This window comes from Notamacropus eugenii, chromosome 5 (genome assembly GCF_028372415.1).
Source record: "Notamacropus eugenii isolate mMacEug1 chromosome 5, mMacEug1.pri_v2, whole genome shotgun sequence".
Lineage (NCBI taxonomy): Eukaryota > Metazoa > Chordata > Mammalia > Diprotodontia > Macropodidae > Notamacropus > Notamacropus eugenii.
In genome coordinates this window covers 61,570,913-61,584,378 of record NC_092876.1, presented here as the reverse complement: position 1 = coordinate 61,584,378, position 13,466 = coordinate 61,570,913, and the positions used below count along the sequence as shown (strand labels likewise).

Here is a 13,466-nt window from a genome sequence, read left to right as displayed (position 1 = left end):
GCCTGATCAATTGCCCCTAGAATCAGAGTTCAGAACCTGAGTTCTGGAACTAGGACTTTCGGAGGCCATTTACTCCAAACCCCTCAGAAACTGAGATAGGAAGGGATTTAGCCAAATTCACAGTCAAACAAAGTTGCTGAGGACTGACTGGCTAGCTATCCAGTGCTCTCAGTTCCCAAACCAGAACACTTTTTCACTGTACAGGATAAATATCCTTTAAAATGCTTGGAACTGACTCAGCACCCATGGGTGGCAGCCCACAGCCCCAGGACTCCCCTTCCCTCAGCTATTGTCATGACAACCACCCCCTCCCTCTCCTGAGTAGCAGTGGAAGGCAGACCTGAGAGGGCAGACTGTTTCTCCTGTCTACCTCACTACCCACAAGGACTGGGCTCTGTTCTCAGAAAATTTTGGAAAAATTTTTTATTAACAGGATTTTGTGGGAGATTAAAAATGGCAATAACATCAATAAGGAGGGGAAGAGATGGCCGTCCCAGAAGTCCTGGCCCATCCCTGTTCCTCCCCTCCCCCCAGGGCTTTGTCATCTGTCCCTCTTTCCACTCCAGTCATCCTGAGTCTGCCAGTGCTCTTCTTTAGGCTGAGGCCTGGACCCATAACGGGGACAAGAGTGGGGGGGGCAGAGAGGAGGGAAGGGGGAGTCTGTCTGACTCTGGGCCCTCAGTCCCTGACCCCTTGCCTCCACTTCTACCCTCCCAGCTCACTACCCCAGGGGGATCAACAATGGCTGCTGGAGGGAGCTGAGAATGTCCTCTCTAGAAGGTGAAGATCCAGGCTGTGGACCTGGGAGCATGCAGGAAGAGTGAGACTGCTCCTCCCTTGGAACCATGTACATCCCCTAACCTAACCTAGGCCCACGGGAAGGACATGTCCTGGCACTGGCAGGGAGTACAACCTAGTCCCTCTGCAGGCACCACTTGCCCTCCTGGTGAGATCTAGTATCCCATGGGCTAAAAATGGGGGTGATAGGAAGAGGCAAGGTGACTCCCCAGGGCAAGGGTGAGAAATTGTTACACCCAATGTGGTGAGGGAGAAACCATCAGCACCCTCCAGGGCAAGAGAATATCTCTTTTTCCAAATAAGAGGCTCTGGGCATTTCCCCGGGTCTGTGCTTTCCCCAGGGGACAATGGGAGTGAGGGGACCCATATGTCAGAGGCAGAGCCTGTCCTGTTCACTTTTTCTCTGGAGTAGTTGTAGGGAAAGAAACTGCCTCATGACCCAGCTGACAGATGGAACAGGCCTGCATGACTCCCTGCTTCCCCTCATGGGGAATTCTGTTGCTCCAGAGTTCATGCCCCAGAGGGAGACCAGTTGAGCCTCAGACTGTTTTGGGGGGGGGGGTTTGTGGGGTCCCTTAAGTTCCTTAAGTTGGATGTCAAAGTGGAGCATGGAGGCCTCTAGTCATGAGCAGCAGTGGGGATATGGCCTTCAGCCACTGCCACCTGACCACTCTGCCCCATATTGACATGGGACTTTTGCCCTGAGGTGCTCTGGAAACAAGGCTGATGATGGGGATTGAGGCTTCAGGCCCAGTGAGCATCAAGGGCAGTGTCAGAAAGGGGCCCCAGCTATGGGTGGTAAGCTGGCTGTCCCGGGCCTGGATACAGCTGGCCTTAGAATAAGAGGCTGAGCAGGAGGAAAATGGTCAGAAGGCCTGAGAACAGTGCCGGTTGCGGGCCCAGCCTGGCCGATGAGGGGAGTTTGCAATGGTCTTTGTTAGCCCCGATGCAGGCTGCGTAGGCCATGACGTGTGGAATGTAGTTTTGTTCATGGACGCCATGCAGGAGATGAGCCATGGGACCCTTGGCAAACACAGCCACATCTTCACCCCCATGGGTTTCATGGCGCAAGGGCACTGCTGACTGGGCCTGGTAGTTGTCATGAGCTGTAAGAAGGCAAGATTGGACAGTGAGGAGTGGAGATTGGTATAGCCATCAGGAAGGTCCAGGAGAGATGAGAATGGAAATTTCCCTAATCTTTTGGGGTCAAGGACAAGGCTCCTTCCTACCAAGATCTGAAAAGATAGTTGTGCTCATAGACTATGTGGAAACTCCCTATCTCATCTCTCCTCTCCTCATGCATCTCACCTTCCATCCCATCTCTCATCCAGAGCACATCTCCTGATCCCACCAAGGGAATCCCTTCCCAGACCTTGGGTCTTACCATAGTCCACAGTGGAAACATTCTCCCTTTCACCAGCTACCACCTTGTAGCCAGGTCCATTTCCATACAGAATGGAGGTGAAGGGCTTCTTATCTGTATCACTCAACATGGGGGCAAGCCCTGTAGAGGGGAGAATTCAGAGTTACCAAGAGCTGGAATTCCCAGGACCAAGGTAGTCCCAATTCCTCCCAATACCCCTCTTTGCCTTCTCATCCCTTTCTCCAGGTCATCCTGAGATGTCCCCAAGACAAGGTGAGGTTCTTCACCTCTCACAGAATGTAAGCCTCTTGTCAGAAGGCCTATGTCAGAAGGCCGATATTTGTGCTTACAGGGTGCATGGCGCATAATAATTAATGTTTAATAAATGCTCATTTACTCATATATCTACCTGTCCCCTCTTCCCCGTTTGATCTTTCTCCAAAAACCAAGAGTTACTATTCTAAAACCATCTCTATATGCTTCCTGGATCCCCTTTCACAACAGATTCCAACACGATTCCAAGCTGGATGGCTCCTCAGACACCCGGTGGTCCAATTCCCTCATTTTAGAGAAGATATACCATCCAAGGTCCCACCCAAGCAGGATGAAATGGAGCTGGGGCTCAACCCTGGACCTGACACCCAATTCAGTGTTCTTTCTCCTACAGCCCCTTTCCCCATTTCACTAGAGGTTCCCCTTAGCTGGCTTGCAAGCTGGAGAAAAGAGAAGGGTGAGCAGTGTTTGGGTCATCCCTGCATGACCTATCTTTGGGTACGTAATAAGCTATTGGATTGATTTGGAGCTGGAAGCTGGAAGAGGCCTTAGAAGATTGTCACAGATGAGGAAACTGAGTCCCAGAGAGAAGACTCCCCCCCCCCCCCCCCCCAGGTCTTACAGGGAGCTTCAATATGAAGCTAGGCTCCCAATTCCAAATTCAAGTTTTTTCCACTATTTTGACTATATTTCCACTATATTGCCATGTCACCTCTGAATTAAAAAGGGGCAAGACACCTGAATGAAAGCAAGGTCAAATCCTGTTCCCATTTCTCCTATGTCTGAATCCCTGTAGCCTCTACTCTTCTGGACATCCATGCCCTGGCTGCCCCTGTGGCCCACAGGTACCCTCCAGCCCAACCTACCAAAGATGGAGTTTCCCCGGGGGGTGTAGCCACCAAAGGTGAAGACGTGGGAGTGGTCGGCCGTAACCACAGTCAGGGTGTCCTCCAGGGAGGTCAGCGCACCGGCCTGCCCAATGGCCCGGTCCATCTCCACCGCTTCATGCAATGCTTGTTTGGCCTTTCCCTCATGGTGGCCATGGTCAATCCTGCCTCCTGGAGTATCAACGGAAAGAGACTGAGAAGGAGCCACAGAGCATTTGCTGTCCTAGAGAGCCCCTATCTGCTCCTGAAGTGCTACCAACCCTGGAGAGGAAGGAGGACTCCCCCTCTCCAAAGACATCTTCCCTAGCTACAGCCCTTGGAGTCCTTAGGACACAATCTCAAAGATGATCACAAATTCATAGGTGTTAGAAAAGATCTCTTTCTAGCTCATTGTACTCTACGGCTCTCGCAGTTCTGGCATCCTGTGTTCTAAGGGCCCTCCCAACTCTGGCACCCTGTGTTCTAAGGAAAAGGAAACTCTTCTTCCATGATGAGCTGACATCCACGAGAAGGATTGTCTTTCAGATTTTATTCTTTTATCCCCTGGCTCAGTGCAGGGCCCAGAGCAACCCCTACACACTGTTCTACTGTCCCTCAGGACCTCCCTCCTGCCTCCTTCGATTGCTCTCAGCCTCAGGCTCCAGGCGGCCTGGCCAGCTCAAGGAGTTGGTCCAGCAGCGGTTGAGCTAAAAGGGCCTGGCTCCCTTTGTTGTGGTGTTCAGCTCCGAGCAGGGCCATGTTGGCCCTACATTCCTGGCTCCCACTACAAAGAGGGCCACACTCCCTTGGGAGACCCCTTGCTGCGCTGTCGGTTCCACAGAGGCGGGAGGATTCTGTGGCCAGAGCTGAAACCGCTGAGCTTAGCACTAACCCTTTGGTTTGGGTAAAGAGCCAGCAACCCAAGTGGCCCGCCTTTCTTGTGTGGTAGGGCTGTGACAAGGCTCAGGCACGGGAGGGATGTGACCAGTCATCCTTGTGTTAAGTACACCTTAAATAAACCAAATAACCCAGCCTCCCATTGGGTAGTCTGTTGGGGAGGTATTATCTAAATTCCAAACCCCCACTCGATGGAGATCCATCAGCAGCCCAGCCCTTCAATGCAATCTACATCCTTGGACCTTGGTAGTCATATCCTAGGCTCATAGGAGAGTTGGACTTGGGGAGGGAACATCCCAAATCTAATCCTATTGAGAAAAGGAATGGCTTGCAAATGATATGGAGACTCTTGATCCTATGGGAGGCCCATGGTGTCATCCCTAGGGGTTTTATGTTGGAGTCAGATCTGTGAGGGACCTTAGACCACAGGATGAGAATTTTAAAAAGTGGACAACTCAGTCCCCTTAAGGACACACACCTTGAGTCTTTTGCCTCTCTACTTTGTTTGCTCTTTCAGGAATTGACTCCCTCCCTTCCTTCACCTGTGCCCTTCCCTGGTCTGCCCAGACCATCGGTAGCCCATTGGACTTCTCGCACATGGTAGGTGCCCAATAATTACTCAATGAATAAAAATTGAGTATGTATTCAAGCACAGGAATGGAAAGGTTCATCAGGCCCTTACCTTCTACCAGCAGGAAAAAACCCTTGGGATTCTTTCTCAAGATTTTGATGGCCACTTCCACCATCTCGGTCAGGGATGGGTCTGTCTGGTTATTTCTGTTGAGTTCATAAGTCATATCCATTGGCTCAAAGAGTCCTAAAGAGAGTAACATAATGGTTAGCTCCTGAAGAATAAGGAAAGGGAGAGAAGAAACAGAAGGGGCACAGCCCAAAGAGGGCTGGGGATTACTGGACACTAGTAAGGGCTAATGGCACCAGACTTCCCTCTTCCTTTGGACATAACAGGCTCATAGAACACTTAGAACCACAGATGCAATAAATGCTTGTTGAATGAGTGAATGATGGGAAGGTGATGCCACCTTACATGCTACGTTTATAGTACATTAGTGTGGGGTACTGTGTTGCTCCTTCTACCTCCATAATGCCTTTCACAATCATCCCTTTCTCTTTCCATTCTCACAGCCCATCCTTCTAGTTCAAACCCTTGTTACCTCTCACCTGGACTATTTTTTATCCTTCTAAGTCATCTGCCCCCAACCTCACCCTTTTCCAAATCCATTTTCCATCCAATAGCCAAATTCATATTCCCAAGGTAGCAAGAGCCCTTGAGAAGAAAACGCTGCCTCCTTTAGCCTGTCATTCAAGACCTTTCATTGTCCAGCTCCAACCTACCTTTTCTCCCTTGGTTTCTCAAACTTTGTGTTAGAGACAAACAAGACTTGTTTCCTAGTCACATTCTGTGCTTTCATCCTACCATACATTTGTACAGGTCATTCCTCCCACCTGGAACACAGGCAGCTAGGTGGCGCAGTGGAGAGAGCATGGATAGGCCTGGAGTCAGGAAAACTTATCTTCATGAATTCAAATCTGGTCTCGGACATTCACTAGGTTATGTGACCCTGGGCAAGTCACCTGACCCTGTCTGCCTCAGTTTCCTCATCTATAAAATGAGCTGGAGAAGGAAATGGAAAACCATCCAGTATCTTTACCAAGAAAACCCCAAATGGGGTCACAAAGAGTTGGACACAACTAAAAATGACAGCATCCAGCCCCCAGCTCAAAGCTGAATGTAAGCAAGTTCCTTGAGAGCAGGGGACATGTTAGATTTTCCCAATTTGCCTAAAAATGTTGATGAGTCAAGTCTGAAGTGTGTACACAATGACTACTGGCTATCTAATCCAACCAGCATTTATTAAGCCCCTACTGTCTACATGGCACTGGGGAAAAGGACAAAGCAAAGTCCTTGACCTCCAGGACTGTACTTCACGGCCGAATTCAGCAGCAAAGGCTGGAAAGCACAGTGTGTACGTGCAGGACTGTCTATGGCAGAGGATACTGTGTCTGTTCCTTCACAGGCTGTTGCCAGGCCAGAGTTTCTAATCTTACTGAGGGCACACCCTGCCCTGTGCAACCCACGCTTCCTGGGACTGTGTTAAACTTGCCAAATCTCCAAGCTGGAAAGACCTTCAGAGACCCTCACTTCTCTCAGCCAATGATCCCAACTCTTCCGCTCAGCTCCTGACAAAGGGATGGGGTCCATGCCAAATGAGACACATGAGCAATGGGGGTTTTTACCCCCTGATATCTGCATCTACCTCCTGATAGGGTCCCCAGCCTTGCAGCTACTTCCTCTGGGAGGCAGCTGTGCAGGTCTACTCTCTATCTCCTTGAAGACAGCTACCATGCATAGAGACCTTGCTGAGACCAGCTTGGGTCTCAGGAATGAGGGCATTGAGGACACAGGGGGCACAATCAGCCCTCTGTCCCCTGGTGCTGATGATAGGTGATGGCAAGAACATGCAAACCCAGCCCCACTATGAGACACACAATTCACTGCATCTCAGTCTAAGACCTAGAAACTAATGGATTTACCTAAGGGCCCACAGGTAGTATGAAAGGGGTTTGGCAACAGAACCTAGGTCCTCTATTGCCCCATCCCCTTCCCCACACTAGGGGATGTCTCTTGATGCTTTATTGCTTAGCAATAACGTAATGTAGTGGCCTGACTGCCTTGTGAGAGGGACCTCAGTCACCAGTGACCCTGAGAAGAGGGCAAACCTTGCAAAGAAACTTTGGAGAAGTCATTTTACATTGCCAACCTCAGCTACCTCCTCTGTAAAATGGAGATTAGTGATGCTCAACTGACCTCACACAGAGGTATTTTAAAGAAAGCACTTTGCAAAGTATAAAGGGCACTATCACCATCCTTCCATTGCCAAGGGAAGCTTTGTTAGAGACACTGCTGAGACTTGCTCCACTCCCAGGAGGTATGTGATTCACAGGGAACCATGCTCTTGGGCCGGGGCACGGTGGTGGGGGAAGATGGATCATAGGATATAAGGGAGAGGCCCCACCCTTCCTTTTACAAGAAGAGATTTGCTTACGCAGGAAGCAAAAATTAGAACTCGAGTCTTTCAGGCCTGATTTCTCTGCCACACAGTGGGATGTACCCTGAGCCCCCCACAGCCCCTGACTCCAGCTCCCTTATATCCAACAAGTTGCCTCTGCTCTAAACACCAAAAATAGGCATCACAGAAGAGCTGGACATGACTGAAACAACAAATCCCACACCTTACTCCCAGGTCTAATCTTACTAGAAAGTCTCATCGCTCAGCCTCTCCAATTTCTAAGGGCCTGGAGAGAGCCTGAGGGTAGGGGGCACAGAGGAGATGCCCCTCCACTGGCCCTTGTTCTCCCCTATTCACCTAGCAGGAAGTCCACACGGTCCAAGTTCAGTTCTAGCAGCTGCATGCGGTTCCAGACGTAGTGGGCATTCTAGGAGAAAAAAACATGGATGGTCAAAGGCAGGCTAAGAGGTAGATGAGGCCAGGGTCAGCAGAGAAATAGGCCAGGCTCACAGGGTGCCCCCAAGCCAGGCCATAGCCTAGAGCACCTGATCAGAACTCAACTAGCTTTGTCTGAGGGCTTCTCTGAAGGTACAGTGACTTATGTCTTATAATTCACGGAATGCTGAGTTAGCGAGCTAGGTCCTAGCTGGAAGTTGGAAGGGTCTTAGAACATTCAGAACTTAGAATGTCAGAGCTCAGAGGAACCTTAGAACACAGAACGTTAGCATCAAAGGCTCCTCCTAGGTCCAACTTACTATGTCTATTTCTATCCCATCTCTTATTTTAAAAATGAGAGAAATGAGGCCCAGAGTCTCACAGCTATTACACGCTCAAGCCAGGACTAGACAAACCTGATTCCTTGACTGCCAATTCAGCTTACTTTTTTTCCTACCATTCAGAAAATATGGGTGCTACTTATGGGACTAGGAGAAGGAAGTAGGGATACATGCTAATTTTAGGTAGCAAAACCTATGCAAATAGGTGCATAATTGTTTTGCCCTGCACATCCCAGTCTCGATAATCATCCTGTCTCTTCCATGGCCTAGGAATCTCCTTACTAGATATAAGAATAATTTCCAGGCACACCAAGACCTTCCCCCACTCCAGATGGCTGAGTTCCCATCACTAGCGTTCTCGCCTCTCCAGACTAGGGGGAAAGAGAAGTGGGGGGGTCATGCCAGGAACAATTAGAAATACAATCCTAGAAGGACCATTCAGCCACATCAAAACTGACCCCACCACAGCCGCTTACCACTGTCTTCAGCTGCTTTGACCACAGTCATTTTCAGACCTTGTCTCCTGCCCTTCCCCCATCTTCTTGGCTTCCCTCATGCCCACCCAGATGCCTGGAGAACAGATTTAAAGGGCCAGCTAACTTCCCATGGCTCTCTTGGGTGGGATTCTTGGGTGGCCACCTAAAGCTATCTTGCTGGGAGACTTCAGTGAGAAACTTTCATAGGATAATGCTGTCAGACCTGGAAGGGACTTGAAAATCTAGTCAGAGTTTAGAGAGATCCTCAGGATCAAGAGTTAGTTCAAGAAGGAATCTTAGGGTCATCTAGTCTAACCCTATCACTTTAGGAATCTGGAAAAGAGGAATCCCTCATCCAAGACTTCCTCAGGCCATTTTTCCCTCCAGAAACCCAAGGTCTGCCACCCACTAAGGTGAACCTCAGCATAGAACCCATTCTCCCAAAGAGTGGAATATGGGATTTGTGACCATTGAAAACATGGCAGAGCAGGGTTGGAATCCCTGCTCCTCTACTAAGCAGCTGTGTGACCTTGGGCTGCCCCAGTCTGGGCCAAACCACTCTCTGGAAAATTATGGGATTGGACTAGATACTTGAGGCCCCTTTCTTGCTCATCCTATGTTCTAAATACACTTCCAGCTGAAATGTTCTAAATATCTTTCTAGCTTGATATTGTATTCTAAGTTCTTGAGGGATTATATTTTATGTTCTAATGTCCCTTCCTGCTTATCCAGTATTATCCAGCTTATCGGTGCTTCCTCTTATCCAGCTTGGATCTAAATGTCGGGATGGTGCTGGAGTAGCACCACCTGCAATAATTAGTCATTATATCTAAGATATTGGGCTTTGGAGACTCTCAAGCCTGGGGGCCCCTCAGCAACAGCCTCACCTTGATTCAAATCCCCTTCTCACCACATCACTTTTCCTTCTTTTGGGAAACCTTTCTCTCTAGGCAAGAATATGGCTTTAACACTTCTCTTTCAATCCTGGCCTGCCTGGTGCAGAGTCATTGCTGGCTCATCTTCCTCTGGATTCTAAGAGCAGAATCCATTTTCAAGAATAAATGCATTATTCACCCACTGGCTCTGGTACCTTGTCCTGAGCCTTCTTATCCTTCCAGACATTGACGAGGACCTGTCCGTCCAGCCTTGTTCCTCTTGCCTTCTCTTCATCCCCATACTCCACATCGGTCATGTTCTTAGGAAACATATATTTCCGGCCTCCACCCATGATTACCTAAAGAAAAGAGAAAAGTATTGTCAGGCCCCTAGGTTGAAAGGGAGACTGCATGCAGTAGTAGCTTAATAGATGTTTGCTGACTGATCACAGCTCCAAATGGTCTAGTGGAATAACTGCTGGATTTGGTCTAGGTTCTGCATTGATAGAAACTTTTCACCTAGAATTCCCCACACCAATGAAAGCAATGGCATGGCAAAAACAAATACAAAAATGCAAATATGTAAGAACCAAAACCACTCCCCAATGGATAACAGTTCTCCAAAGAATTGCAAATTACCATTAATAAGAGAAATGTAAATTAAAACAACTCAGCAAATTGACATCTATGCTGAAAAGAAAAAGTCAATGCTGGAAGGTCTAGGGAAAGAGAGGCACATTGATGCACTATTGACTAAGCTGTGAATTTCAGAAAGCAATTTGGATCTGCTATCAGAAGGTAACTAAAACATACAGGCTTTTTGACCTGGAGGATCCAAGAACTGAAAGAAAAGTCTCTTTATGATCTGACAGTTTGAGTTTGGTTCTGGGTTCTGCCACTTGGATGGTTGCATGACTTTTCTGAAGTCCCTTCTCTGGGGCCTCAAGGTCTCAAAGGAGAAAAAGTATGCCTCCATCTGCCCTGGATGGGAGGGTTAATTAGATCATGCATCTATGGCAGGGCTGTGGTCTAGGTTAGCTGGAAGACATACAGGAGGTAAATAGAAGTTATATGTGTCTTGTCCTGCTCCCCACAATACACACACACTCTCCCTCAACACAACCCCACCCCCTAATTCAGCCTAAAGGACAGGGAGGGTAAGATGACATTGAAAGGACAGGAGGTAAAGAGGATTCAGGGGTAGCACAAGACACCAAACCTCCAAATTCCCAGCTAGAAAACCCCAGCTCTGGGCTGGCTTTCCCATCTCCCTCTGCCTTGGGAGTCCTGAACCAGGGAGGTCTGAATGGGCAGTCTGGCTTCTGCCCAGAGCCATCCCCACCACAGCCCTGGGCAAACAGTAAGCATCCCCATCAAGAGGCGTGGAGGGGAGGGCGAGCTGAGGACATGCTGTCTGTTTATCAAAGCTACCCTAATTTTATCCCACCACCGCCAGCCGTCCACGGGGATGACAGACGAAGGTGCGGGAGTGTTTGTTTTCCTTGGGAGTTAGTGTTTGAAGTTCTGGCTATTTTTAACCTGGGGAGAAGAGCAAAACAGTGACCGGTGTCCTCCTGTCACCGGCCCGGCCCCAGGTCCCAGGGCACGGGGCCCAGGACGTTGCCCCCAAGTGACACCAACCTGGATGGAGCCTGGAGAAGACACATGGCTAGGGCTGGCTATCTTTTTGTCCCCCCACAAAGGACCTCTGGCCCTCTTGCTTGGGCTTGAAGACCAATGGCTCAGGTAGACTTGGTTTCACAAGATCCTCAATCAGAGTCTATGAGAAGGGCCCTTAGATATCATCTGATCAAACTCTTAGCTCCAGAAGGGAAGTAACCCAGTCACAGAAACATAGGTAGTAAAAGACAGGGCTGAGATTTGAACCCACTATACCATGCCCTAGGTTAAATGGCGGGTCTAGGAGTTATGCTGTTGGGTAGACATTACAGAGACCCTCTTGCAGGGTTTTTGGATACAAAAGAAACATCCTCTGCCAGTTACTAATTACTGTGACCTTGAGAAAGTAACTGTTGTTATTAGACTATAAGTTCCTTGAGGGCAGCACCTACTTTAATGCTTGGCATAGAACAGGTTTATTGAATTCATTCAACTGAACATCGGTAAAATAAGAGAAAGGGAACTAATACTTCTTGGTCAGTCCTATCTGACTCTTTGTGACCCCATGTGGAGTTTTCTTGATACTGGAGTGGTTTGCCATTTCCTTCTCCAGCTCATTTTATAGATGAGGCAAACAGGGTTAGGTGACTTTCCCAGGGTCACCCAGCTAGTTAAGTGTAGGAGGCTGGATTTTAACTCAGGTTTTCCTTACTCCAGGTCAGGTGCTCTATCCTCTATTACAACAACAACAAAAACCCTTGCCCTTAAAGGTCATTCCTCACAACAATCCTCCCCTCTCCATCTTACAGATAAAGAAATAGAGGCTAACTCTGCAAGGCAGCAGGGGAGCCCAGGACAGAGAAACAAGTCCAATTGGATTCCCAGTGGACACCTGGCCAGCACCATTCCAGGCTCCCAGCCTAGGCCTCAGGAACCAGAAGGTTGGCAGGGAGAGAGAATGTGTCCCCAGATCCCAGCCTTCCCCATCCCCATGGAGCCAGAGTCTTTGGGATCTTTATGGTAACAGAGCCAGCCCTGGAAAAACGAACCCCCCAATCTGTTCCCACCACACCACCATTCCTTCCCCAGGCAGAGACTTCACACAGGCTCATTAAACTCCAAATCACAGAGTCGATGTTTGGCTTTTGGGTTTGGTGTCTTTTTTTTTTTTTTTAAAGCAAAAGATATTTATTTATAGGGCGGACACCAGGATTTCTGTTTCATCCACAGCCTGGGGACTAGAGAAATTGGGGGAGGGGGAGAAGGGGTAAGAGAAAGGAAAAAGGGAAAAAGGAGGACAGAGGGGAAAGAAAGAGAAGGGGAGGGAGAGAACTCTTCTGGGAATAAGGAGAGAAGAGCTGAAAGGGGAGGGGAGAGGTAGATGGGAAAGGGAAGAAAATCAGAGTTTAGGGAGAAGGGGCACTTAGAAATCGTCTTGTCCAACCCAGAGGGTAAAACTAAAGAAGAAAGAAAAACAAGTATTTATCAAGTGCCTACTGTGTGCCAGTTACTTTACAATATTTTACCCTCGCAACTCTGGAAGTTAGGAGCAGTGAAGGCAGAGAGGTTAAGGGACTTGCTTAGTGTCACATAGCTAAGCAAGTGTCTGAGGTCAAACTTGAACTTGGGGTCTTCCTGAAGGCAGGCCCAATGTTCTGTGCACCATGGCACCTTCTAGCCAAGACTTGACCCCATAGGCACTGATCTTTTCTTGGGGCCACACTGCCTTCATCAGGAAAGGGGATCTAGGACCCCTGAGTACTGCAGCAGAAGACCAGACACAAGGGATCTTAGTCCAACTAGGTGACAGAAATGATGCAACTTAGTTGCCCAGGATCACCCAGGTAAAAGTGCCAAAGTAGGATTTAAAGCCAGGTCCTCTGATGCCGGTCTACACTTCACATTCCATGCCGATCTACACTTCACATTTCATGCCAGTCCACTCTTCACATTCCACCCCATTTCTGCCAGGACCTGAAGCCTCAATGCCATGAGCTCAAGGAGGGCTGATTAGGTCATCCAAAAGGACTGTTCCCTAAGCCCCACCCACACGGAGCCAGGTCCCAGCCTGCTGGGGCTAAAAATCCAGTTTGCCTGAACCCCCCCACCCCAGATCTACTGATTACTGTTTACCCCTGGCCCAGCCCCAGGGCAAATCCTCTCAGTTGCCTCCTTCCCTTTAACCTCAAATCCTTTAATAGCCCAGGTGGCCCTCAGATCTGCGTGGGGAGCCTGCCCAGGCTCTTCCCATGGCAGGCTCTGGGGGCTCTGCCCTCCCTTCTGAGGCCCCCAGGAAGGCAGGCTGCTGGCCACACCCCCAGCCCCAAATGATGAGGTCCTGGGGCTTGCTCTGTGCTGGAGGCTCCCCACTAAACCAACTACAGCCATCACTGAAGTGGGGGGAGTTTTTCTCCTCTTCGCTCCCATCTCACCCATGTCTTCTTTTCTCAACTCCACTACCTATGTTCACCCCAATTCACCTGCTCCATACCC

The 13,466-nt window shown here is 49.2% G+C and overlaps 1 protein-coding gene across 3 annotated transcripts in view; it reads right to left on the bottom strand.

The window, feature by feature from the left end:
* Positions 1-408: 408 nt before the first annotated feature.
* Positions 409-13,466, bottom strand: part of ALPL (alkaline phosphatase, biomineralization associated) — a 54,672-nt gene continuing 41,614 nt past the window's right edge. For all 3 annotated transcript variants that reach the window (XM_072609213.1, XM_072609211.1, XM_072609212.1), the window contains exons 7-12: positions 9,569-9,712; positions 7,584-7,653; positions 4,880-5,014; positions 3,301-3,492; positions 2,183-2,302; positions 409-1,904 (exon numbers count right to left, since the gene is read on the bottom strand). In XM_072609213.1, coding sequence (XP_072465314.1) covers positions 1,633-1,904; positions 2,183-2,302; positions 3,301-3,492; positions 4,880-5,014; positions 7,584-7,653; positions 9,569-9,712 — 933 coding nt within the window. In that variant the 3' untranslated portion in view covers positions 409-1,632. The remainder of the gene's footprint in view (positions 1,905-2,182; positions 2,303-3,300; positions 3,493-4,879; positions 5,015-7,583; positions 7,654-9,568; positions 9,713-13,466) is intronic.